This window comes from Pogona vitticeps, chromosome 2, assembly GCF_051106095.1.
Source record: "Pogona vitticeps strain Pit_001003342236 chromosome 2, PviZW2.1, whole genome shotgun sequence".
Classification (NCBI taxonomy): domain Eukaryota; kingdom Metazoa; phylum Chordata; class Lepidosauria; order Squamata; family Agamidae; genus Pogona; species Pogona vitticeps.
Genome location: NC_135784.1, coordinates 313,166,954 through 313,193,183, shown reverse-complemented (window position 1 = coordinate 313,193,183; position 26,230 = coordinate 313,166,954). Strand labels below are relative to the sequence as shown.

The 26,230-nt window shown below is 58.5% G+C and overlaps 2 protein-coding genes and 1 long non-coding RNA gene across 3 annotated transcripts; 1 reads left to right on the top strand and 2 right to left on the bottom strand.

Moving 5' to 3' along the window:
* Positions 1 to 3,343: 3,343 nt before the first annotated feature.
* Positions 3,344 to 9,714, top strand: LOC140705026 (uncharacterized). Its single transcript, XR_012084599.2, has 2 exons — positions 3,344 to 4,147; positions 8,995 to 9,714. It is a non-coding gene; the product is annotated as an uncharacterized LOC140705026 (long non-coding RNA).
* On the bottom strand, positions 4,457 to 7,805 carry LOC110082831 (avidin). The gene is made up of 4 exons (XM_072993107.2): positions 7,594 to 7,805; positions 6,753 to 6,966; positions 6,099 to 6,219; positions 4,457 to 4,643 (listed from the first exon to the last, which is right to left on the bottom strand). The coding sequence occupies exons 1-4, from the start codon at positions 7,705 to 7,707 to the stop codon at positions 4,610 to 4,612; spliced, it is 483 nt and encodes a 160-aa protein (XP_072849208.2). The 5' UTR covers positions 7,708 to 7,805; the 3' UTR covers positions 4,457 to 4,609.
* Positions 9,715 to 11,155: 1,441 nt separating the features above from the next.
* Positions 11,156 to 26,197, bottom strand: GBA2 (glucosylceramidase beta 2). Its single transcript, XM_072993105.2, has 17 exons — positions 25,675 to 26,197; positions 25,100 to 25,191; positions 24,763 to 24,878; positions 24,190 to 24,408; positions 22,077 to 22,316; positions 18,921 to 19,023; positions 18,672 to 18,825; positions 17,155 to 17,280; positions 16,367 to 16,545; positions 16,158 to 16,262; positions 15,621 to 15,728; positions 14,733 to 14,884; positions 14,521 to 14,627; positions 12,873 to 13,015; positions 12,629 to 12,735; positions 12,107 to 12,298; positions 11,156 to 11,973 (listed from the first exon to the last, which is right to left on the bottom strand). The coding sequence occupies exons 1-17, from the start codon at positions 25,950 to 25,952 to the stop codon at positions 11,740 to 11,742; spliced, it is 2,655 nt and encodes an 884-aa protein (XP_072849206.2). The 5' UTR covers positions 25,953 to 26,197; the 3' UTR covers positions 11,156 to 11,739.
* Positions 26,198 to 26,230: the final 33 nt, after the last annotated feature.

Genomic DNA, 26,230 nt, shown 5'->3' with positions numbered 1-26,230 from the left:
CAGCTAAGGTTATAGTGAACGATGGTATCACTGAAACAATATACTTAGGTCGGGGCACTAGACAAGGTTGCCCCCTATCTCCAGTACTTTTTACAATGATAATTGAAATTTTGGCACAGATAATTAGAGAAGATAAACAAATTAGAGGGGTAGATAATAAAGAGAATGGTAAGATAAATTTATTTGCCGATGACACATTATTAATAGTTAATAATCCAGTTGAAACAATTGAAAGGTTGAAAATACATTTGAAGGAATTTGAGAGTATAATGGGATTAAGGATAAACTGGGGGAAGTCCGAATGTTTATTGTTAAACCATTCAGACGAAGAGGAAAATAAAGTGAAAACAATATTTGAAGGTAAAATAGGAAAGGTTATGAAATATTTGGGGATTAATATAACTTGGAACCTACAAGAAATAATCAAAATAAATTTGGATAGATTAAAAACAGAGATAACTGGAAGGATAAAGGAATATCAGAAATTAAAAATTTCATGGTTTGGTAGAGTTGCATTATGTAAAATGAAAATAATCCCTAAATTAAATTTTATATTTTGGATGCTCCCTATAAAGATTACAGAAAAACAATTAAAAGAATGGCAGATAATGATAAATTGTTATTGCAATGGAAATAAACGAGGGAGGATTAATAAAAAATTATGGTATGTAGCACAAAAAAAGGGAGGTCTTGGATTACCTAATATAAAATTATACTATGTAGCGAATCAGCTTAGACATATCCCAGATATAATTAAGGATAATAAAAATTTAATTTGGATGGATATTGAGATGGAAGGAATACGAGAAACTGTGGAAAGTATCTTGTTTAAAAAGAAAATTGCAGAAGGGATAAAAAAGATTAAAAATCCGTTTTTAAGAAACATGTTGGAAAATTGGAAGGAATTTAGAGAGGTATTGAGTCCACAGATATCTCCTTTATCTCAGGTAGTTGATTTAAGGAATTTCCCAGAAAATTTAAAAAATTTAAAGAATGTATTAAAAAGCAAACAGATAAGTAGATTAAAAGACTGGACAGAGAAGATAAAAGAAAAAGGGGATATAAAAAAGATATTAGGGGGAGAAGGGTATTCATGGTTAAATCTAATTCAATTAGAAAAGTGGACAAGAGAATGGTATACTAAAGAAGGGAAAGGTAGAAAAATGACAAAATTTGAAGAAATTATAGAAAAAAGATTGAAATCAGAGGAAAAAACAGAAAGAAAAGGAACTGTAAGTCAAATATATAAATTATTAAATCAAGTAGAACAGGGTACTGTAGGGTTAAAAATGCAATGGCAAAATGATTTGGATGAAGAAGTAATAGGAGAAGAATGGGATAAAATATGGGATCAGAGAATTATGAAGAACATGTCAGTAAGGATAAAAGAAAACTGCTATAAAGTAATATGGAGGTGGTATTTAACGCCGGTCAAAATGAATATGATGGATAAAACTGTGTCATCATTATGTTGGAGTTGTAAAAAAGAGAAGGGGACGTATTTACATATGTGGTGGCTATGTGAAAAAAGAAAGAAAGAATGGAAAGTAATATTTAGGGAAATAACTGAAATTATGGGATTGAATATTTCAATGTCCCCAATAACAGCTTTATTGAATTTGAGTAAAGAGCAATTGGTGAATGAAAATAAGGATTTAATAATAATAATGATTACGGCTGCAAGGATAATTATGGCAAGGAATTGGAGAAATGAAAATCAATTTAACCTTGAGGAATGGTATAGAGAATTGTGGGATATGGCTATTAATGATAAACTGACATGCGATATGAAAATAAGCAGGGGCCAAATGAAAAATAATGACTTTAAAAAAATATGGAACGTATTTTTAGAACATGTATTTCGGAGAGGGAGGGGGTATACACCGAGTGAAGAAACATTGAAATTTTGGAATGAAAATGGATGGAAAGAAGTGTAATGCTAGTCCTGAGGGTGATGGGTTCACTGTTATGTTTTGTAATTTATAGTTTCGTAATTTACAGTTTGTTTTTTTGTAGTAGTAGGTATTCTGTATTTTTTGGTTTTTTTATTATTATTTTTTGTACTTTTTTAATTATAAATAAAAGAAATTAAAAAAAAAAAAAAGCAAAGTCTATACTAAGGTACAAGATGACAACACATCAAACGATAATTAAATAAAATCACGGATCAACAGAAATGAGACAAAACAATTGAACAAGAGCCTGAGCAAAGAGCCAAGTCTTTACTTTTCTCTTGAAGCCAAGGAGGTTCGGGGCCTGCCGTAGTTCCGCGGGAAGCGAGTTCCACAATGTGGCAGCCACCAAGGGGGTCTGGTTTCTAGTCGTGGATTTCTGGGCCTCCCTTGGGTTGGCCACCCGTAGCATCCTAGGTTGGGAAGTTCTCCTCTGACAAGCTGCGAGGTCCCAAGCCATCTTGGGCTTCGCATGTCAACAACAGCACCTTGAACATGGCCTACAAGCATCCTGGACGGCTGCTGGATCCTCCCACGGGGGGGGGGAACAGGCGCCAAGCCAGCAGGTGAGGTGGGAGCACCTGGTCCTGTCTGACCAAAGGGGCGGCTTCTGGACTTGGGGACTTCCTGCACTTGCTTTGCTTCCTGGGCTGCCACTGGGTTATCTCTTGGAAGGGGGGGGAAGGACAGAGCGTGGGGGGGGTCATCTGGCGTGGGTACCTTGCTGATGGTGCTGTGCGAGGACCTGGGCCCAGGCTGCCCCGCCCCATTTTTACCCCCTTTCCTGGTCCCTCTCCTGCAGACGCCACCGCCGCCGATGCTGCTCCTCCTCCGCTGGCCAAGTGGGTCACAGGGCTTGGCCAAATGGGCCATCCAACAGCCCCCGCTGAAGACCCTCTTGGGCATTTTTGGAAGGCCCTGAATGGGCCAGGGGAGGGCATGAAGGTGGGGTTGATCTGCCCACCCAATTACCTGCCCCACAAGACATGCTTCCTGTTCTTCCAGAGCAACGGCTGGATCTGTTGCTGAGGCACAGAGTGTGGCTGTGCACGTGGGCTGTCCACGAGGAGGCTAAATAGGCTACCTTCAGGGTGGGTGGGATGTGTAGCTTAGAGTTCTCCGTGTAATGAAAGGCTGCAAAAAGGAACTTGTCAAAGCAGGTCCCACTGAGCATTCAAACCTGCCCTGTCCGGGCGCTGTGTGAGGCCACACGTGGAGCAGGACCTGCGAGGAACCTGACTTGCTCCCCCTTTGTGGGACTCTCTCTGTGCCACGTGGACAAGCTGTGCTGTCAGCTGGCTGGCCACATTGGGTGGGGTTGGCCAGGGGATGGCCACTGCCCACTTGCCACCCTGTCCGACAGAAGTGACCCCCAGCCTCGTTGACCTGATTCTGTTTCAGCAGGAGATAACTTCCAGTGGGCCATAGGGGAGTTGGGTGGGGGGTGATTTGCACCTGGGACCTGTTGGGACTCTTCAGCTGAGCTACCAAGGTTGGGAGGCCGAACCAGTTCCGCTGGCAGGAGGTTTGCTGACTGTCCCTTCAGAAAGCTAGCTCTTCCATTTCAGTGACCAGTTACATGGACATTATGTAAAAACAACAACAACAACAATAATAATTCTTAGGGTCCATCTGACCATAAGAAGCCATTCTATTAATGTGCTCCTCAAAGTTCCTTTGCTTGCCGCCTTCTTAATAGCAACAGTTGGTATTTTAGACTGCAAAGTGTACAGCTACACAACAGGAAAAAATGGGATGTAATCCTCTGTAAAGTTGCACCGAGGAAGTCTGGTTTCTTCGGGTGAATTTCCTTTAGCAAATGACACAGGAGTCAGGAGAGGGAGAGAGCAGAGGAAACTGCCCATCTGAACGGGTTAGCACCGTGTTAAGGTAGCTCTGCTGCAGCTACCCAGATCTGCTGGAGGCACAGCTACTGCCGAGCTCCCCTTCACAAGGAGCACACAAAGGCTGGCCGCCATTTTCCTCCTTTCTGCTGGTCTCTAGCTCCTCTCGTGCACCAGTGCTGGTACCAAGCCTTTGTTTGTTTGAGCCAAAGAGATGCTTGGTTGAGGAAAACTGACCCTCCTGAGATGCACCTTGGCTTCCTCTCTCCCCACCTGAAATGAAGAAGCTGAGAGAGGCAGCTTCTGGTCACCCACCACCTCAGCTGAAGCCGTCACACTTTCTGAACAAATGTAAGTGCCTTTGGTTGTTTAAAAAGCAGAAGCCCCAGTGACAGAGGGGGGAAAGTAGGGTCTGGGGGGAGGGGGGGCTCTGTGTTGATTCGCACTGTCTTGTACATCACGTAGTGAAAGGAAAATCAGGTGACCTGACCCCCCCAATCCCAGAGTGTTCCTCACATTGTGAATGTAGTTCCCCCCTCCCCCGAAAGCCTGGGGCTGTGAGCCCTGAGGCAAGTCTTATCTGCTCCCCCCCCCCCCCGTTTGGAGGGTGTCCTAAAGGAAGAAAACTGGAAGTCACAGACTCTGGACGGACACAGCGGGTGGAATGGCTGGCACTTTATTGGAAAAGAGGCTGGGAGCCACTTCTGAGGGGCGGCAGAGGGAGGGAAGGAGAGAGAGGAGCCAGGAAACAGCAGCTGGTGCCACTCAGCAAGCGTGGTGGACGCCACTCAAGGCCCCTCGTGGTGGCTTCGGTTACTTGATGCGCAGGAAAACGTTCCTGCCAACCCTGCAAAGACAAGCGAGAGAAAGAAACTCAAAGGCAGGCAGGCAGGCAGGCAGGGCAACCGCAGGGGTTTCCCGTGAAGGCAACCCTTCTCATGGGGCCTGAAGGAGGCTTCAGAAGAGTCGCTCCGCCCAGGGCATAGTTTTCAGCAACCCACACAGGACGGATAGAAGCAGCCGGGGACACTCCGGGCGGTGGCTCTGACACCATGGATGATGGGGCCACACCCACCCCCCTTGACTCTCAAGCAGAACACCTGCAAGCGCTCCCGGGTATGGAGGGGAGGGGGCCTACAAAGGCTTAGTACTTCCTGGCAAGGAGGCTGGGGGGGGGGCAGTGGCTCCTGCTCGGTAGGGTTGGTTTCAGCAGCTGGACACCCCTTCCCTTTGCCCCAGCATCTCTGCGACCCCCAGTGGGGCTGATAGCCCATCTCTTGTGGCGGGTGTGTGTGTGTGTGTGTGTGTGTGGGGCACTCGTGTGTGTGTGTAGCCAGGTAATGGAGACCTGGCTTCTGGGGCCCCTTGTTCACCAGGAGGCATTTCTGGGCATCCCTCCTCACCTGTCCCCCACCCCCATTGGCTGATTATCCAAGACTCTCCCCGGAAAGGCTGCCCTGCGCGCGCCCCCCCCCCGGGCATCCTGCTGCTGGGGCCACCGCCCCCTCCCACCCCGCTGCTTTTGCGGTGGTGCTCCGAGATGGAATGTCAGGACCCGAATGGGCGAGTCACCCGGGGTGGGCGTTAGGTGGCCTCCAGGGCGACGGCCCTCTGGGGCAGCCCCACTCGTCAGGGGCTTCCCGGCTTCGGTCAATTCCTCTCGCGTCAGAGAGACCTCGGCCCGGCGGCCGCGGGGAGGGCGGTTCCCCCTCCCTTCCTGGCTCTAGCGAGGATCCGGCGCCCCCTGCTGTCAGGAACCGGCCACGGCAGCGGAGCCGCCCCGGAGAATTCCCCCCTTGGGTAGGGTAGAGGATGGCTTTGCCCATCGCAGCGCCCCCCTCTCCCCATCCTAAACCTCGGAGGCAGCATTCCAACCGAGTGTGTCCATCGTGAAGTGAGAGGCATCTCCTGGGCTCAACGGCTGTTATTTCCGTTGCTGGAAGCTGTACGGGCGAGGGAGGCTGTGCCAAGCGATCCGTTTTCGAACGAAGTGAAAAACGTGTGTGTGTGTGTGTGTGTGTGTGTGTGGGAGGGGAAGGAACGGGGCGGAGAGGGAGTGCATCCTGGCACCCGGGGCTTTCTTAGGGGGCTGCGGAGGGTCTGCCACCTGCCGGATGAGGCCCCGAGCGCGCAAGGGCTATGTCTCGAAACCCAGCAGAAAGTTGCGCAGGAGGGAGAGCAAGGAGGCGCCGAGGAGGAGGAGGAGGAGGAGGAGGAGAGACACACACACCCCCGTTTTAGCCGGACTGGCGGCGGCCCCTCTTCCCGGAACGGTCCTAAGCCCTAGCCGCCCTGGGCTCACCTGGTTGCCTTCCAGTCGTCGGCGTGGGTCTTCTCCTCCGACCTGAGAAGCCACATCGTCTCCAGCGTCTCCTCGCCCTTCTCGTTCACGAAGCATTGCCCCGCAAAGACGGTGACGGACTCTGCGGAGGAAAAAAAAAGGGGGGGGGAGCGGTGACAGGGACCCTCCTCTTGGCCGTTGGCGAGGCTTTGGCTCGGAAGAGCGGGCGGCGGCGGCGGGGTGGGGAGAGGCAGGACAGGCGCACCCGGGCAAGGGTGTGAAAAAAGTGAGTTTTGGATGGCAAGACACTGACTCGCCCTGCTGTAGCGGCCGCGGCCTTTACGGTCCCTTCAGGCCAAGTTTGGGAGGGGAGGGGGGGTCTGTTTGGGTGACGCCACCACCCTTATTTGGGAAGAACCAAAGAGACTTTCTCCCTCTGCTCGTCTGAGCCGGATTCTGGGCAGAAGAGACCACCGCCTCCGCATCTGGGTCTTTAGGTCCGGAGGGTTTTTTTTTGGGGGGGGGGAAAGAGAGAGGAAGCTGCATTTCGGACTGCCAGGCCCGCTTGCGCCCAGACCAGTCGGGGTGGGGGGGGTGGGATGACGGCGCCCGCTTCTGGGTCTATCGGTCCAGAGGCCGGCCGGCCCGCCCCGCCGGGGTCTGGAGAGCGCCTACCTGAGAAATCCCAGTGGACGGTAAGGCCAAAGGTGGGCTGGGCCCGCCTCGACGGGTGGTGCTGGATGCCTTGCAGGGGCGACTCCCGGATGACGGCGTTCTCCACGGAAGACACCGCGGTCAGGTAGGAGCCCGTGAATTGGCCCCCGTTGTCCACCTCTGAGATGACCATCTTGGAGCCCAGGTCGTTCACCCACGTCCCGGTCAGCCTGCACTGCACGGGCGGCGGCGGGGTGGGGAGACAGACAAGAGGATCAGTCGGGTGGGCACCCGGCGGTGGATCCACAGGAGCAGCTCTTGGGGAACCCCACGCCCGCCGCCTCTTTTCCTCACCCCCACGCCCCCTCCGCGAACACTCGGGCGGTTGGAAAGCCTTGGGAGGCTGGGCTCCGCGGGAAGGAAGCCGAAAGGAAAGAGGTGCCTCCCTTCCTCCGTCTTTTCCCACGAGGGAACGCAAAGAAGGGAGCGGGGCTGGGAAGAAGGTAACTCTCCCCCTTCCCCGGAAAAGACGGCTTTGCCTGGGCAAAGGAAGCGCCGCCGCCGCCCCCTGGACTGACCCTCCGGGCGGGCGCGAGTCGCCTGGGCGCTGGCAGATGCCGCGGAAGGGAAGGGGCGGCTTGCAGGTCGCGGCGCTTCCCGGGTGGCCGTGGCGACTCCGGCGCTCGCCAGAGGGGAAGGGGGCCAGCGCTTCGGCAGAGGCGCAAGGCGGGGCGGGCGAGCGAGCGAGCGGGCCCCTCCAACGCCGGCCCACCTGCCGGCGGCGGCTCAATCTCGGCAGGTGCCCCCTGCGTCCGACGGCCGCAGCCGCCCAGGTGGGACGGCGCCTGCCCGGTCACCCTACCTTCTCCGGGGTCGTGTTCGGGGTGGAGGCGCCCAGGGCAGGAGCCCCGCCGGGCCACCCGAGGAGGAGCGGGAGGAAGAAGCCGACGAGCCGCAAGGCTGCCTGCTGCGCCATCGCTGCTTGCTGCTGCTGCTGCTGCTGGAGGCGTCCTCGACGGGAGGAAAGGGGAGCGGGCGGGCGAGCGGGCGACGATCTCCGGTGGCCGGCTGCTGCCCGCCTTTTATAGCTGCGGCAAGAGGAAGTTTTCCGGCCTTGCGCAAGCGGGGAAGGCTCCGGCGGAGCAAGGCGGGAGGGGTTGCCGGGAAGGGCCGCCCGATTCCGGGACTGTGGTGCCCGTCACGACAGGCAAAGTGAAACCCCGGTGCGAAGGAGAGCCAGAGGGTTGGGGGCTGGGAGGGGGAGCATCTGGGACCGATGGAAAGAGACGCCTCTTCGAGCCACTTGTGAGCAGGACAGGGACGCCCCCGTCCCGGCTTCTGCCAGGCTGGGATGGAAGGAGAGGCCAGTAGCGAAGAGCCCACCAAGGAAGCGCGCGCGTCTGCGAGAAGCCTCCGGACGCCCCGGGGCTGCTTGGCAAACGGGGCGGGATGACGGCTGGCGGGGCTCTTGTTGTGTTCGCTGCTTGGCGCCGCCGGCCGGTCGCCAGCCCCGCTTCCCTTTGCGCCGCAGGCAGCCAGAGCGCCCCAGCCTCCTACGAGGGCCCAGTCTTGAAGCCGCCGCCCAGGCCGTGGTGGTCGGTCGCGGGGTGCCCAAGGGCGCGGGTGAGGGAGCAGCAGCTCTTTCCCTGTTAAGGCGAGACGGCCAGCCCCCGAGGCCAGGTCGGAGCAAGCCGCTGGCGCCCAAGGCCCTGAGGCGGAGGGAGCGTGTTTCCCGGGCGGAGGCCAGTGCCGTCCATGGGGAGCGTGAGGTCCTGTCCTTCCTCATCCCTCAAGGTGTGTCTAGCAAGGCATCAGCCTCCCAACATCACTGCTTTGTGTGGCAAACACCCGAAGCGAGGAGGTGGCGCCTACACTGGCCGCATCCAGGCTGCTGCTGCTGCTTTTTACATCCCTTTCATGCCCCGAACTTGTAGTTCCATGAACCAGAAGCTCAGGCCTCAGGTGGCTCAAGGACGGGCTGAGCCAGAAACCCCACATTTCTCTAGACTAGAAGATGGGCCTGCCCAGGTCTGTCTCGGCTGCCCCTGTTTTGACTGACCTGAACTGCTGCCTGAATCATAGAAGAATCTACAACAATTCCAAGATCCTTCTCACCCATAGTATTACCGAGCCAAGTATTCCCACATCTTGTAAATGTGTTTCTGGTTCTCCCCCACCCCCCACCCCCACCCTGGTGGAGAACTTTACACTTAGGGTGCTCAAGCCTATCTAGATCATTTCGAATTTTGTTTCTGTCTTCCAGGGCATCAGCTCTTCCACCCAATTTTGTGTCATCTGCAAATCTGATCATCATTCCCTGCATCTCCCGATCCAGATCATTAATAAAAATGGTGAAGAGCACCAAGCCCAGGACTGACCCTTGTGATCTCCTCCCAGTTTGAGCAGGCTCCATGGATAAGCATCGAGCACCAGTCTGTAACCCATTGTGAATCCACCTGATAATTGTTCTATCCAGCCCACCCCTAGTTAGCTTTCTAATCGGGATATTACGGGAGCACTTTTGTCAAAAGCTTTGCTGAAGTCAAGATCTATCATGTCTACAGCATTTCTGCCATCTACCTGGGAGGTGACCTGATTAAAAAATAAGGTAAGTCTGTTGGCTCCTAGTTTTTACTGCACAGTTCTGTTCCAGAATTTTCCCTGGGATTGACGTCAGGCTGGCTGGCTTATAGTTCCCAGGTTCCTTCTTGTAGCCCTTTTTAAAGATTGGGGCAACCTTAGCTCTCCTCCTTTAACCTGGGACCTCACCCATCCTCCATGATTTCAAGGAAACAATAGACAATGGTTTGACTGTTCCTTCAGCCAGTTCCTTCAACATCCCTGGATGCCGTCCATCCAGCCCTGGGGATCTGAACGAAGGTATTCCTTGATTATTTGTTTATCAATCTCCAGCTGCACTCCTATCCATTCCCTGAAAGGCAAGATGCCAAAGGACATGGATGGAAACTGCGTCACCTCTCTCTCCCATGCACAGTAGCGCCCCCCCCCCCCAATCCTGGAGCAGCAGGAGGAGGATGTCACTGCTGTGGCGAAGACAACCTCAAGGAGTGCCTTCCAGGATCTCTCAGCTCAACGTCCCCCCCCCAACCCACCCCCGGCTGAGGGACATAAAGAGACTCCTGCTATGAGAAAGGCAAGATATCCCTCCCCCCTCCCCCGCAGTCTGGGGTAGTTCCTGGCTGGGCACCAAATTCTTTGGAGGTTGCCGGCAACAGTTCCTCCTTCTCCTCTGTGGGTTTGTGCGCCTTTCCGCCCACGAAGTTGGGCACGAGGGCAGCCGGTCACTGTGCCCCGTCCCGCCAGAGCTTGCTCAACACTGGGCTTCTGCTTTCAGGCCCTGCTTCCCAGCAGCCCTTGGATGTTGGCCCGCTGTTTTCTCGCTCTGCTCCACCAGCCGTGGCAGCTGGGAGCCCTTGCGCTGGGGCTTGGGCCTCTTCATGGCTGAAGGGGAGCCGGCAGGGCTGGGGCTGCCGAGAATCCCAGCCCGGAGGGAAGCTTGGTGGGGTGTGATGGGGGAGGCCCTATGCCTCACTCTCTGCGTGTGATACAGCCTCGGACAGTAGCCAGCCCTTTGATCCCTGCACAAGAGGGCCAGCATCCCAAACAGTGGCTCCCAAACAGATCCCCTCCCAAGGGGCTGTGGGCTAAAGAAAGCCTGGCGCAAGTGGAGAGGAGGGAGTTGCTAGGCAGAGCATGTACTTTAGGCCATGGAGGCCGGGTGGGGGGAGCCTCTGCCCTTTGGTTGGAACTGCCGGGGGGGGGCAGCAGTGCACCCCGATTCCCCCGGAGAAGGAGGGAACCCTGGGCTGCGCTTGCATCCACTCTGCTCCTTCGGCATCCGGCTGGCGCCCGGCAGTATTTGGATGCCCTGCCTTTTCTGGCAATGGGCTCAGACTGCAGCCAGGGCACCCTTGTGCTCACATGGGGAAAGGTGAGGGCAGAGGAGATGCAGAGCCTCCAGCCGAGGGCCGACGTCTTCCCCAGCCCTGGCAGAGGGTGTCGGGGGATTTCTGACTCCAAGCTATGCCCAGGGGAAACACCATTGCCTGGGAAAGGGGCCCCAGCCCCTGCTTTTTCTGGGGGAGGGGTGCCACTCCGTCCCCTGCCAGGCTCCTGGAGCGAGCAACAGGCTGCAGAGGGAGCCCCCCTCTGGGACCGCCGGAGGAGAAGGTAACTCTTCCCAAGGCAGCCCAGGGAATGGGCCGGACCTTGCACCCTTGGCCAGGAACCACCCCGAGAGCCCCATGGAGGCCCCTCCAAAGCACCAGCACCAAACTGTGCCCCTCTGCTCTCCCCCCCCCCAATATGGAGGAAGCCAGCTGCAGCCCAGGAACCAGAAAGCGGGGGAGGGGAGCTCCCCAGGACGGGAACAAGCAGCCACAAAGAAAGAGAGCGAGAAGGCCTTTTCTACAGTCAGGTTTTTTAAAATTTATTTTAAATTAAAATTACTCAGCATCTAAAAATAATTCTGGTGCAGCCCAGATTGTGTAGAGCTTGATTGTGTGCAAATCAAATTGGGGTGTGTGGTGGGGGTGGGATAGAGAAAGCAGGGTGGGCTGGGGGCTGGAGGGCAGGGGCCAGGCTCCTCAAGGCCCACAGAAATCTCCACTCCACCCCCTATAAAAAGTGCGGCGCCTCCTCTCGGCTGGATCGGCAGCAGGAGGAGGAGGGGGGGCATTGGTGGGGGGGGATGAGGGCAAAGGGGTCCTTCATACACACCATTCAGAGGCAGAGCCCTGGCCAGAGAAAGGCAGGCAGGCCCCCCACAAGGGAGGGGGCAGAGGAGATTCACAGTGTAGAAGGGGAAGGGGTGCTCGTCCCTTCCCCCCCCCGCCCTTGCCCCACCAGGAGCTGGAGACAGCCTGGGCCAGCCAGGAAAGGGAGGTGCCCGCAGGCCTGGGCACAGCTTCCCGAGAGCCACACGGCGCCAACACCTCCTCGCCTAGGGTGGCAGGGACAGGCGGTGCGGCCAGCCGACCGGCTGGGATCAAGGGCTGCCTGAGCCGCCTGCCGGCATGGTGGGGGCAGAGAGGGTCTTCTGGGCTGCCCGGCGCTCCAGGGCCAGCTGCATGCTCCAGATGCTGAGAGGGCGCATGTAGGCCAGGGAGCGATAGATCCTGCGCTGGCAGTAGGCCTCGGGGGTCTGGAAGGCCATGCCGAGGCGCTCCCAGACCATCCGGTAGCAGCCTTCGGCCGTGCGGAAGCCCTCCTGAACGAGGCCCTGTGGGGGGGGGAGGGGGAGAGAGAGAGAGGAGAGCCCATGAGCAGCTAGCAGCTAGCCGCCTGCCCGCCCGCCCGCCCGCCCGCCTCTGGGACTCTCACCTCCTCCTCCCCCCCCCCCGGTCTGCACTCACCTCCTGGATCATGGTGGCCGCCAGGGCATAGACCACACCCACCCAGACCTCATCCGACTGGACGCTGGAGGTGTCCGGCACCCCGCTGGGGCTCATGCCATTCACCGCCCCCATCGTCCCCTTGGAGAAACCCAGCACGTTCATCTCAAAGATGGTCTTCAAAGCGCTCAGGACGTGGCTTTGGGGAAACACCTGGGAGGATGGCAAGGGAAGAAGGCCTTCAGGCCGAGGGGCGCTGTGCCAGAGCCGGGTGGCGTGGCACTGCCCAGGCAGCCTGCAGGGAGCTCTGCACCTCGGCGACCGTTTTCAGGAACAGCTAGGCAGGTAATTCTGGCCCTCAAGCAGCTGACCTGGGAGCCCTGGCAGCATTCATGCCAACTCCCCCCCCCCAAAAGGCCTGCAAGCCCCTGACCCCTTTGGGGCTCTCAACCCAATGCCCAAGTGGACTTTCTTTCCTGCTGGAACTGTCTCTGCAGGACAACATTTAAAGGGGGGGGCTCCGGACTCTCCAGCCTCCCTCACCCCTTCGCCGAGCCCACAGGCACGCAGGAACCACTGCCCAGCCAGCTGGTCCGACATGATGCTGTTGGAGGAGGCGCTCCCGCTGCTGTCGTAGTTGTAGTATCTCCCTAGAACAGGAGGAGGGAGAGGAGAGGGGAGAGGGGGTGAGGCTTGGGTTGGGCCCCCACTTCCAGATCCCCAAAGGCCTGCTGGAGGAGGCCAGCTGGCCGGCTGACCAGCCCCCACCTCACTCTCGCGGACATACCATTCCAGAGCAGCCTCTCAAAAGCTGCTTTGCCCTTGGCCAGGATAGCGGCATATTTCTGCAGGGCTTCGCCCTCACCCAAGATCTCGGCCATTCGGCACATCATGCAGACGGCTGCCAGCCACAGGCCCCCGCAGTAGGCACTGCCAAAGCAAAGGAGAGGCAGGTTGGCAGAGCCTCACTCCCAGCAGCCCCGGGCAGAAGAAACCAGGCGTTCCAGAGAGGCAGCGAGAGCCACAGCGAGAGCCCACCGTCGGCAGAATCTACAGGAAGCCCCTTTTGAGCGGGAAACGAAGGGAGCCCGCAAACCGCCAGGACCCCGGAGAACATGCAACAACTGCAGCCCCAACACCTGTCGGCCGGACTGTGAGAGCCCCCTTCCCTCCAAGAGAGAGAGAGAGAGAGAGAGACATACACACACACACACCCCGAGCCCAGGAGGACAAGGAAGAGGAGGCCCACAAGCCCAGGGCTGGCCAACGGCCTGGAGCAGAGCGGCAGCTGCAGAAGCCAGAGGGGGCTGGCCCGCAGCCCCTGACCTGCGAGCTCCCTCGGGCCAGCCCCAAACTCAAAGCCTTCCCAAAGCTTTTTCTTTCTTTCTTTCTTTCTTTCTTTCTTTCTTTCTTTCTTTCTTTCTTTCTTTCTTTCTTTCTTTCTTTCTTTCTTTCTTTCTTTCTTTCTCTCTTTCTTGTGCTCTGGCAGAGCTGACGGAGCAACCAGAGTTCTCCTGGCAAAGCAACAATAACGACTTGCCGCACACCTTTTAGTAACGCTCCTGGGGCTGGAGTTGGGGGGCGGGGGGGCGGGGGGGCGGGGAGCCTCAAAGCAAAAGGAGCTCCTTCCTGCTTGCCCCAACAAAGATACACAGCTGGGGGAAAGGTGGCGTTGCTGCCCCCACTTTTATGATCTCAGGCAGAGGAACTGTGCTTTGCTTTCCCAGAAGGCCCCCTGCAGCCTCCTCTACCCCAAGAGACCCTTTGCACACACACCCCACCCCTGTTGTGGTCCCTCTCCCACGGCTGGCATTTTGGCCGGGGAGCAACAACGGCGGCGGCTGTTTGCCAAAAGGGAGCCCCGCTCTCAGCCAGCGCAGTGGACCCCCAATTACAGGGAAGGGCTGGGTGCCCAAACCGCAGGGGAACTTGGAGAAGGTGCTGGACAATAGGCTGCAGGCCTGTCACCCCCACCCCACCCAGGGGGCTTTTCAAAGGGAGGGCAGACGCCCACCCGCCGGGAGGACTCTCGCTCTGGGTCTCCTTCCTTGGTGGAGGTGGGCTGAACTCCTGGCCACCCTCCCTGGGTCCCTTTCTGCAAGCTGGTCCCCAGCAGGGGAAATGCCGCCTGGCCCAGCAGCCCCCTCCCTCGCATGCAGCGTGAGGTCCTGAGAGGCCTTTGGCTTGCAGGCAGGGCCCCCCAGGCAGGGAGGGAGGGAGGGAGGGAGGGGTGTGTCTGTCTGTCTGTCTGTCTGTCTAGGGGGCGGCTTGAGAAAGGGTTGTGGCTAACCCACCCCTCCTGCAGGCAGCCCCAGCAGCGATGAGGCTCTCTACCAAGGTGGCGCGCGCCAGCCTCCTCCCACTGCCCAGGCACCCTTCTGCAAAAGAGAGGCCTCCCCCACACAACCCGCTGTGTCGGAACCTCGCCCCCTCACCTGGCGCCCCTCACCACCCAGGCGTCGTAGGTTTGGTCAGCAAAGCCAGAGTTCTCAATCAGCCCGTCCCCGTCGGTGTCAAACTGGAGCTCTGCCTCCATCACGGCCTGCGGGAAAGACGCAGGAAGAGAGGGGGTGGGTGGGGGTGGGGTGGGGCGAGGGAGGAGCTTTGGGGCCGGCCACCTCCACAGCCCCCCAACCTGAAGCTATACCAAGCAGACAGGCCACATGTCCCGCAGGTAGGCAGAGTCCTCCGTGAGGTAGAAGTCACGATACACCTGCAGCACAAACTTCACGTTGAGGTCCTTCCAGGTGGCCGTGTCGTGGATCAGGTAGGCGTTGACCCGCTTCCAGGGCTCATCATCTGGATGGGGCAGAGGAACGGAAGGAGCCCTAGTCAGGGGACACCGGCCCCCGCCGACCCATCCTGTGAGGGACTCCCCCACCCTAGTCCCCCCCCGGCAGTCCCACGGGGTCCCTGTGCAGTGCAAATCCATGGGGGGGGGAGGTGGAACAGCCGGGACCTCCAGCCATGGACCTCCCAAGTCGGCCACACACGGAAGGACAGGGGTTACACCCCAATGCCCCCCCCTGCCCCGGACACCACGCAGCCCTCCAGGGCCCCTGGAAGACAGCCCGCATCAACATGGCCAAGGGGGTCGGGGGTGATGCAAGTGCAGCCCCGAGCATTTGGGGGGGGGGGGAGGCTGTGGAAGCCTGGCTGGCAGGAACAATCTAGAGGGGAGTGGTTCTGTGGGAGGGGGACGATCCGGCCCATGCACAGCACTGGAGCACAAGGCCAGACACCGAGTTGTAGGGACAACCTGGCAGGTGCCCCCCCCCTTCCATAGTTTTACAAGGAGCAACTGGGAAGGAAGGGGCAGGACTCCTTCCTTAGGGGTGACGGTGTGTGGAGGGGGGAATCTTGCATGAGGGGCAGTGTTGCTTCAGTTTCTCCCATGAACTCCTCGGAGGTGAGCCCAAAGCACCATCCGGCCAGCGCCTGGGCCGAGAGATGCTGGACCAGGGAGGTGTACGGGAGGGAGCGGAATCGCCGGCTGGTCAGCAGGACCAGCTCAGGCCGAGGGCCCCTTACTTACCCGGATCCCCGATGTCGTGGGGAACCACGTTCCGGAGCTTCACGGGTGCTGTCTGCCCGCTCATCAGGTACAGCCGAGGGTGGGTGTCTTCGCTCAGCACCGCAGCGGCTAGAAGAGGGGGAGGGCAAGGGGAGCCACTCAGAGCCCTGCCCAAGGGGCAGCCCAGGCAAGCCAGGAGGGGCACCCCCTGCCCTGGGGGCCGCCGTCGCCGCTGCCACTGCCGCCGCCGCGCACGGGGGGGGGAGAGGGGTGATGACGATGTGAGTGAATGTGGGAGGAAGGCCGCTCCTATGAGCTTGGCTTGTGAACCGGAACGCGACGCACGACAGCGGCCAAAGGATGAAAACGGCCCAAACAGCCGCTCTTGCTGCTGACGGAGGAGGAGACCGTGGGATCCCAAGGAAAGCGCCAGAGGGGACTGGGAGCGCCTGCGGGTGGGGTGGGGTGGGGGGGAAGGGAGGGCTTGTGGGTTGCAGCTTCTGGCAGCAGGCAGGATGGGGAGGGTGTGTGTGTGTGTGTGTCTGGCCGCTCACCCACCCATGTCGTACTGCAGGCTGAGCTCCAGCTTGGGCCACAACATGGCGAGAGCGAAGGAGGCGTAGAAGTGGACGTCGTAGGTGTTGTACATGCGATACTCCTGACCTGGCGGCGGAGGGGAAGGAAGAAAGAACCAGGGGAACGGTCAGCCGGCCGGGTGGGTCTTGCTCCTGCCCCCCCAGGCCTCCTCGGCCCCGCCCTGCGCGTACCTTCCAGGTAGGCAAACCTCCCATACTCCTGCAGGACTGGCAGCAGCTGGGAGAGCTCCCCTTCCGGGAGGCCCAGGGAGGCCACGTCCTCAGGCAGCAGCTCCACCCAAACGGTCCCTCCGTCTGCCACGAAATACAGCTCGTTGAAGAGGGCCGACTTGTACCAAGGGGGCAGCTCTCTGTGGGGGGGGGAGGAGGGAGGGGGGTGGCAGGAAAGACAAGCCCTTCCTTACTCACAAGATGCCAGTCCTGTCCCGTTCCTCCCACCCACCCTTGCCCCGGGCCTTGCATTCTCCCAAGACAAGTGATGCAGGGTGGAGGCGCGCGTGCCTTGGATCTTGGCCCAACCCTGTGAAGGTGGCTGAGCCAACAAGCAGGCCCACTGTGGACAGACCCTCCTTGCCTTGATGCCCACTCTGAGTGGAAGAGTGGCCCCACCCCACCCCACCCCACCCCACCCCAAGTTTGCCAACTCAGAAGCTCAGCCAGAGTTTGGCTCCCATTTCCTTGGGTGGGCAGCTGTGCCCGGCTGGGCAGGCCTGGAGAAATGCCCACCGCTTAGTGCTTTTGGCCAGCTCACTGGGCAGGCTGGCCTCTTACTCTGAGGAGTCCAGGAACAGCCTGTGCTCAGGCAGGAGCACGACCAGGAGCGCCTGAAGGGCGATAACACACCGGGATGGTGAGCTGGCGCTCCGGGTTTCTCTCAGGAGAGATGGAAAACCTCAAGCGAGAGGCCAGCCCTCCACTTCTGAGGACCTCCGTCTCAAGCTGGCCCAGGGGTCCCTTACCTGTCGCTCAGGATGGGCTGCTGCCAGGCCTCAATCCTCTCCTCCCACTCCTTGTAGTGCGTCAGTGCGTAGTGAGAGAGGGCGGGGCAGGCGTCTCCCTCCCGGCCAAAGAAGCGCGTGTACCGCCTGCAGGCAGACCAAAAGGAGACAAGCAGGTTGGGCCGCAGCAGACGTGGTCCGGCGCAGGTCGGAAGAGCCAGCGGAGGAGGTAGCGGGCAAGGGCAAATGCCCCCCCCGAGACCTCCTGGTTCTTAGCTTTGGTGGTGCTGGGCAGGCAGGGCGTGGGGGCGAGCTCTGTGCAACAAACTCTGCTTCCTCCACCACCCGGACAGACTCCCTCAGAGGGACAGTGTCCTCAGCAAATGCCCCAAGTGCCACAGGTGTGTGTGTGTGTGTGGGGGGGTAAGACGCCCCTTGGCTTTGCCAGCCTCCTCCACAGAAAGCCCGGCGGGAAAAAAAGGAACCACTGAACGAGGAGCAAAGGCCATGGACAGGAAAGAAAGGAACCACTTTCTGAGTGGAGGTCCCACCTGAGTGAACCTTGAGCCCACCTGGTCACCTTGGACTCAGCCTGGGTCGTGAGCAGAGTCTTGGCAGCAGGGCTACAGTCTAACCACTGCCTCGGAAGGACGCCGGGCCCAGATCCCCTGCCCCACAGCTAGATGCCATGAGGCCCAGAATGAAACCCAGCAGCACCAGTTTGTCCCCTCCCTCCAGGCTAAGCCTCCTGAGGAAATGGGCAGATGTTCAGCGCGCACAACTGGCAAAGCCAAATAAGGGCCTGGCAAGGAACTGGTGGGCCACAGGTCCTGGTCAGAGACATGGGGCGTCTTCCATCCAGAAAGAACAACGAGTCACAAGCCTCAAATGGCCTCCCGGGACAGATTCTTATCCTTCCTTCCAGCACACCCTTGACTCCGGACAGAGGTCTCCCTCCCGCAGGCCTCCTCCTCCTCCTCCTCCGAGCGGCCGCGCTTCCCTCCTTCGCAGATTTCTCCAGACCAAAGGGGTTGTGGGGAGGGGCGGGAAACAGTCAGAAGAACGTAGGAAGCCACACACTTTTGCCTGGGCCCCTCTGCGGCTCAGTGAGGGAGGCCAGTCGATTGCGCAAAATGCCCAGCCGGGAAACCCACCCAGTCACGGGGCGCTGCCCTGGCCTCCAGTTCAAGCAGGTGGCCGCGGCTTCTAGCTGAAGTGTTCTGGCTGGCCTGGAAGCCAACCAACCCCCACTTGTCCTTGTGGCGCCTCGGGGGCACAGAGTATCCCCTGTGTGCTTGCACGCGCACACGGACATACACCCCTCAAGGGTTCTGGGCCGGCCCTGCTTCCTCCCAGCTGTGCAGACTGCAGGGGGATGGTTTGTGATGTCCAGAGGTATGGGGCCAATGGGGCCACATCCAGAAGGGCACAGAGGAAAGCTGTGGTTCACTTCCAGCTGCAGCACCCCTTGGGTCAGCCACTGCCACTCCCGCCACCCCCCCCCCCCGCCACCCCAAAGAGTTCCCATAGGCACCCACCTGTGGTGCATCCTCTCTTTGGATCCAAAATGGATGCATGGCATATCCCAGGCCAGGCCGAACTCCAGGGTCCCATGCCCATGGGGTGGCACCGTACAGGTGGCACAGACAGCGCCAGCACACAGCTGCCCCTTTGCTGTAGGGGGGCTTTTCCCTGCAAGACAGAGGTCCCCACAGTGTTAAAGGATTTGCCCCCCCCCATCTCCGGTGGCCTTTTAGAGCAGAACTCGCCTCTGGTCCTAAGCTCACCTGGAGGGGATGCCAGTCTCCCATCTGCCAGGAGGTCCTGCCACACCTCTCGTCCTGTGCCGGCTGGATCGAACGCTGTGAGGTGGGTGACTGTCGTGCCTGCCTGCAGGTGCAGGGAAGAAAGGGAAGAAAAGAAGGGGGTCCTTCCTGTGCTGCAGCAGGCCCACGTTGAGGAAGTGGGCGTCTCTCACCTGTCCTACTTGGAGGAAGGCTCTGGGTGCAACCCCCACCCCACCCACCCCGCTCAGCCAAGCCCCGCCCCATCCCCATCCCCATCCCCATCCCCAAGAGGGTGGCAGCGGCAGCCGGCGGAAGGCATGAAGAATAAGGCCAGAGGAAGCGGTGGGTCTGGGGAGGAGACCAGTCAGGGAAGACCCTCCCTCTACAAACCAGGAGGAAGAGCCCCGAAGAGGTGGAGGCCTTCAGGGGAGCCAAACTTGACCCGACATGCACACTTCCCCTTGTTTCTCTTTGAAGGAAGTCAATTCCTGGCCTTAAAAGAACAGCGGAGAGAAGCACCCGGTTGCAAGGGAGCAGCGCTGAAGCGCAGGAGGAGAAGGCTAGAGCGTAGATGGAGGAAGAACCCGATGGATTATAATTGGATAGCTGTTAAGGTCGCAGCTAACCTTTACCTGAATAAGGTAAATAAGGTAAAGGCTGCATGTCGATCTTTCTTCGCTAACTGGATAAGCGAAGCGTCCAACCAGCAGGCGGAGTTTTTCCGTATAGTGCGCGACCTCTCCGGAACTGGTCCGGGTGATGGGCCTCCCCCTAGTTTCTCACCTGACCAGTTTGCAGTCTTCTTTAAATCTAAAGTGGAGGCCATCCGCCGGGACCTCTCTCCTTATCTGAATACAGTGAGTTGAGCAGAGATGTCCAGCGCTCCGTCTTGCCCGGTGACTTTCGACTCCTTTCAGCCTGTCACACCTGATTGTGGCCAGGGCGCTTGACCGCTGTCGTGCCACCACCTCCTCCTTGGACCCTTGCCCGGCCTGGCTAATCAAAGCAGCCAGGCCGATAACAACAGAATGGGCCACAGTAATAATAAATGAGTCTTTCCTTGAGGGTAGATTTCCATCCGCCCTCAAGGAGACACTCATTAGGCCCATAAGAAAGAAACCTAGTTTGGTGGCAGACAAAATTGGTAATTACAGGCCCGTCGCCATTGTTTCTTTCATGAGCAAAGTGGTCGAGAAGGTGGTGGCCGACCAGCTTCAAGCTCACTTGGATGAAACAGACGCCCTGGATCCATTTCAGTCGGGCTTCAGGCAGTGCCACGGTACAGAAACGGCATTGGTCGCCCTGTACGATGACCTGATGAGGGAGGCCGACAGGGGCAAAATGTCTCTGCTGGTCCTCCTTGACATCTTGGCGGCCTTTGATACCGTCGACCACGGTATCCTCCTGGGGAGGCTCTCCGAGTTGGGCATCGGCGGCTTGGCTCTTGCCTGGCTCCGTTCCTTCTTGGGGGGCCGTTCCCAGAGAGTGCAGCTTGGGGTCAACTATCTCCCCAATGCTGTTTAACATCTATATGAGGCCGCTGGCTGGGGTCATCCGGGGATGTGGGGCTTCGTGTCACCAATATGCTGATGACACCCAGCTCTACATCTCCTTTCCACCTACCGCAGGAGATGCCGTCCTGTCCCTCCAGCGCTGCCTGGGGGCTGTACTGCAATGGATGCAGGAGAACGGGCTGAGGCTGAACCCGGACAAGACGGAAGTTCTGAGGGTGGGTGGCCCTGTGGATGGTGGCTTGGGAAACTCCCTCATGTTTGGGGGGGTGACCCTGGCCGTGAAGAGTGGGGTCTGCAGCCTGGGGGTACACCTGGACCCGATGCTCACCATGGGAATGCAGGTGGCGTTGGTAGTCTGCACCGCCTTTTTCCACCTTTGGCGGATTGCCCGGCTGCGACCTTACCTTGACACGGGGACGCTCACTACCTTAGTACATGCGCTCGTAATCTCTAGATTAGATCACTGTAACATGCTCTATGTGGGGCTTCCTTTGAAGCTGATGCAGAAACTTCAGGTGGTGCAGAATGCAGCAGCCAGGCTCCTTACTGGAGCGAGAAAATACCAACATATTTCTCCTACTCTGGCTATGCTGCACTGGCTGCCCATCCGTTTCCGCATTGACTTCAAAGTGTTAATGCTTACATATAAGGCCCTAAATGGTTTAGGACCTCGATACTTGGCGGAACGCCTGCTCCCACCTAGATCTGCCCGGATCACCCGCTCGAGCCAGGAGGTGAGGCTGAGGAGCCTAATGCCAAGGGAGGCCCGGAATGAACGAACACGAAATAGGGCCTTCTCGGCGGTGGCTCCTCGCCTCTGGAATAACCTTCCTCCGTCGATTCGGGCGGCCCCTACGCTGGGCACTTTTAAGAGCCAATTAAAAACATGGTTGTACATTCAGGCCTTCCCTCCTGTCAATACTTAATTTCTTTTTTCCTTTCTTTTATTATTTGTTTTATTACTGCATGTGTCACAGTCTGTAAAATCTTTATGGTTTATTGTATACTTTTTTTAATGGAAGCCGCCCAGAGTGGTCGACCAGACCAGATGGGCAGAATATAAATCAAATAAATAAATAAATAAGCCACCTGATGGGAACTGCCCCCCCTAATCCTTCCTGTGGGCGATTCCTCAGGGGGAGGCAGGGAGGAAGCGGCTGCCCACTCTTCCACAGATTGTGTCCGTGTCTTCTGCGCCTAGTAAGTCCCAGGGCTTCCGTTGAAGCCAGCCAAGCCCACAAGCAGCCACGACCCCACGTGGGTGTTAAGGGGCCACCCAGATCACGTGTAGGCAACAGCCAGGCCACACCTCCTGGTAACCCCTCAACGAGGCCCCAGGCACGTCCTTCCGTGGCCTCTGGCGGGCCCTTCCTCTGGGGGCCGGACTCCAGGCACAGCCTCTTCCCCTGAACTCCGTGCTGAGCAAGGATGGGATCGCCCGTCTTCCTCTGGCTCCCCTCCAGCCTGAAGTGGCCACCCGTCCCATGTTCACGGTGATCCAGCTACCTCCCCTGCCACCAAGGAGGGACCTGCCTCCCCCACGCACAGCATGACCCGTGCCCCCTTCATTTCTAACCCCCCTTCCGAGAAGAGCCCCCCCTCCTTTGCACAGCCCCACTGGTCCCGCCCCCCCCGGGGGTACCTTCTCCCGGGCAGAGATGGCCAGAGTGTAGGGGTTCACTGGCACGCAGTGGTGCAGCAGGACTCCACGGACGCCGTGCCCATCCTTCTGCAGGCTGAAGGGCTCATTCCAGTGGCCCCCACTCCGGTCGGCCTTGGTGTCCGTGCCGTTCAGGAAGGTGAACATGAGGGAGACCTCGGTGGGCTCGTGGCTGAGGTTCTCCACCTCCCAGACGAAGACCCCCACGGGCAGGCTGGTGTCCTAGGGGCACAAAGGAGGCCAGAGTCCGGGGCTGGGGCAGCTGCAGGCTGGAGCGGTCCCAGGTCTGCCAGCAGCCCTCTGTTGTCATCGATTGATCGGGGGGGGGGGAACCAGAGCAAAACCACAGGAAGCCGGACCACTGACCCCGGGCCCACTGACCTCTTCCGCCCCATCATCCCAGGGGGCGATTTGGAACAAAGGCCTGTTAGCTCCTCCCCTCCCCAAGCCCGACTCTCCTCCAACAGAGGCAAAGGCACTCTAGTCTGCTGTCACAAAGGGCTTGTGGAACGCCGGTTCTGAAGTTTCTGCCCAGCCAGGAGGACAAAGACCTGGGCCGGCACCAATTCACGCTCACTTGAGCTGCAAATGCTGCCGTTTTGGCAACAGAGAGGGAAAGACGGCCCTTAAACGTAGAGGGACACCTGGGTGAGAAACACATTTTAGCAGGGGTGAAAATCCAGCTTCTTGCTTTGTGACGTGCTTTTATGGCTTTTAATGAGCATCTTTTTAGTACTGCTATATATTTAATTATATTTCAATACTGCAATTTATTCAGACCACCGTCACCAGACTTAATGTTGTTGTTGTTTTTTGTTAAGTTGACTCCATTTGTTCTTGAGAGAAGTTTGTGTAACTTTATGCCTTTGCAGAGGGAGTTGTATAGAGGGGAGCAGTTTCACAGAAGGCAACCCAGGCCCATTTTCTTGAGGGGAGGAGTCACTGCCCCTTCTTTCTTGGGGGGGGGGGGTTATTTCCTGCCTGCAGCCCATTTGCCTGACTTACTATATGCTCAGGAAGGAAATGCCGGCACAAGCAAAGGTGGTCTGGGACTGGCAGAATTGCAAGCTGGGCTTCTGGAAAGCTCTCTCAACCCTACTTTGAATTAGGAACCAGTGTGAGCAGCTCCACCGGCTGCTGATCAGTTTCTGGGCACAGGTCAACGTGCTGGTTTTGACCTACAAAGCCCTCAAGGACTTGGTTCCAACCTACCTCAAGGACCTTGTCTCCCTCTGTAAGCCTGCTCGGGTGTAAAGATAATCAGGCACGGCCTTTCTGTCAGCCCCGCCATCCTCACAGGCATGCTTGGTGGGTACAAAGGAGAGGAGCCTTCTCTGTGGCTGCTCCCAGACTTTGGAACTCCATCCCACTGGAGGCCCAGGCTGGCCCCATCTTTGCTATCCTTCTGCAAGCAGGTAAAGAGCCTTTCTCTTCAGGCCAGTTGTTCTTGAGTGACTGCCTGGACGGGCCTTTTAAATGGACTGCTACACCTTACTGCTTTGCCTGTGCTTTCAATAATCCTTGCAATGACCATTTCTTATACTGCCACTTGCTCGAGCATTTTTAGAATTTGTATAGGTATTACTTTTAGCTTTAACTATTGTTTTTGCAGGCACCTTGAATCTTCCTTAAACAAAAGGCTAAATAGAAACATTTTTATTAAATAAATAAATAACTACAGCCCACTCATCCCAGCAGGTGAACCATGTCTTTTTAGGAAGGGAACCTGAGGCTGGGATAACCATTGAGGAGAGAGGAAATGTCTTGAGTGACAGCACAACCTGCAGGGGCGGAATGAGGGCTCTCCAAGCATGCTCAGAAGCCCCCTCCCCATTTCCTCTTTGCTGGCACTTCACATTTTCCCCCATCAAAGCACTTCAGGGGAGGGGGGCATCTAGTACAGCATCGTGCTTCCCACAGGAGCAAGACTGTGCCCCCCCCATCGGTGTGGGGCTGGCAGACACCAAGTGTACTCAGAGGCATGCTCAGGCCCCTCCGTGCTCACAGCCCCCCAATGGAGGACATCATCCGGGAATTAGGGCAAATCTCTCCCCCCCTCCCCCGCCCCACCAATGGCCAGCAGGGAGCAGCTCACCTGATAATCGTGAGGGATGATGGGGGCAATCTGCCGACAAGTCAGCACCACGTCCTGCCCAGGCAGCTGGTAGACCGTCCATGCGCGCGGGTAGAGGGCATGGTAGAAGGCGTAGTGGCCGCAGAAGCCCCAGTTCCACCCTGGCAGGCGGCTGGGACGCTCCACCGAGAGGACCTGCTGGTACACCGTCTGGCCTTTCCGGCGCAGGCAGACCGTGAACTACGAGGAGGAGGAGGAGGAGGAGGAGGAAACATTCAGTGCCCCCCCCCATCGTAACAACCCTAATGGGGCAAGATCTATCCACAGGTGATACCGGGGGGGGGGGGCGCACAGCATCCTACGCGCAGAGAGAGACCAGGCAACAGCCCCTCCTCCCCTCGAAAAACTCCTTCACCACCAAGTCTCCCAGGAGGAACAGCCCAGGAGGGATGGCCGCCCCCCCCCCCCCGCGGAAGGCATGGTGAGCCGCCCTGCAGGAGAGGTGGGGAGAGGGAAGCAGGGGATGACAAGCTGGCTGAGGAGTGGAGGGCACCCGATCCCCCACCCCTGCCGGCCCCTTCCCCATCAGCACACCTGGTCAGCAACAACGGTCTTGTAGTGGTAGAGCCCCGGGTTCAACTGCCATCGGCAGAAGTCGCCTCGCCAGCCGCGGGTGATGCTTCCTCCCCCAAAGCCCCCCAGGGGGCAGCCTGCAGGGGGAAGAGGAGGGAAGCAGGACGCTAGTTCGGGCCCACACCCACAGCGGGACAGATGGCCAGGGCTTTGCCCCCCCCTAGAACTCCCAACCTTGCCCTCCCCTCGGTGCCCACCCCGGGGCCCCTGGCAAGGTCAGCATCCAGCCCCACCTGCCACCCACAGGCTGCGGCCACTGACCACCACCACCACCACCCCCTGCATCCTCCCCACCCACCATAGATCTGGTGGAGGGACTGGGAGTTAAAGAGGTCAATGAAGGGCTGCTTCTTCTCCACCCGGGTTCGGCGGTACCACCACCTGAAGTACCTGTCAGGGCAGGAGAAAAGGGCATCAGCCTCAGCCCGAGAAAGAGGAGGTGGGGGGGGGCAAAGAAATCCCCAGGAAGGGGGCCCGGGGGGGGGAGCCTGCCCTTGTGCCTGGGGGGGGGGGCGGGTGGTTGGTCCTCACCTTCCGTGGACGGCCCCCCCCGCCCGGTGGGGGAGAGTCACAGAGAGGTTCCCAGTGGCCCGCCCTCCTCCCAGCTCAACCGCCCGCCCCCGCCCAGGAGGGGGGGGGGAAAGCCAGCCTCTCCGCTCCCTCCCGGAGGGAGGCCGTGCGGGTCACCTTTGCCCGGGCGCGCCTCGAAGGAGTGGCCCGGAGGGAGCCAGGAAGAAAAGGGGGGGTAGGTGGGAGAGGCGGCGCGCCGCGGGGCCCGGAACAGCCCGGCCGAGGCGAAAGCGGGGGGAGGGGTACGACGACGGGCGGGGGGGTGGTCACCCCTCCCCCTCCCCCTCCGGACCAGGGACGCACCTGAAGGCCAGCCCGAGGTACTGGAGGGCTTGGGCGGGGGCCACGTCGGAGGCCTGGTAGGGCTTCCTGCGCTCGGCGAAGCGGTGGGCCAGGCAGAGCCGCCACCCCCACGGCGGGACCCCGCGCCCCCCCGCCGACCCCTCGTAGCTGCCCATCAGCTCCGGCCCCGGCGGCGCCTCGTAGGCTTCTCGGCTCCGGCTTCTGCTCCCGCCGCTGCCGCTGCTGCTCCTCCGGCGGCTCCCGCTGCTGCTGCTGCTGCTGCTCCCGGGGGTCGCCATGGCCCCGACGGGGGGGGGAAGGGGTTAGGAGGAAAGGGCCTTCCCGGACACACGGAGGGACCGGCGGCCGGAGAAGCGGCCGGAGAAGCGGCTGGACCTCTCTGGGCCCCCCCCCCTTTTGCCCCTCTAGCGGGACCCGGCACCTGCGAAGGCCGGCGGCGACGACCTTCCTCCGCCCTGCCCGCCGGCCCAGCCCGACCCGGCCCGGCCCGGCCCTGCTCTCCCTTCCCTTCCCTTCCCTTCCCTTCCCTTCCCGGCGGCGCTCCGGTTGCTGCTGC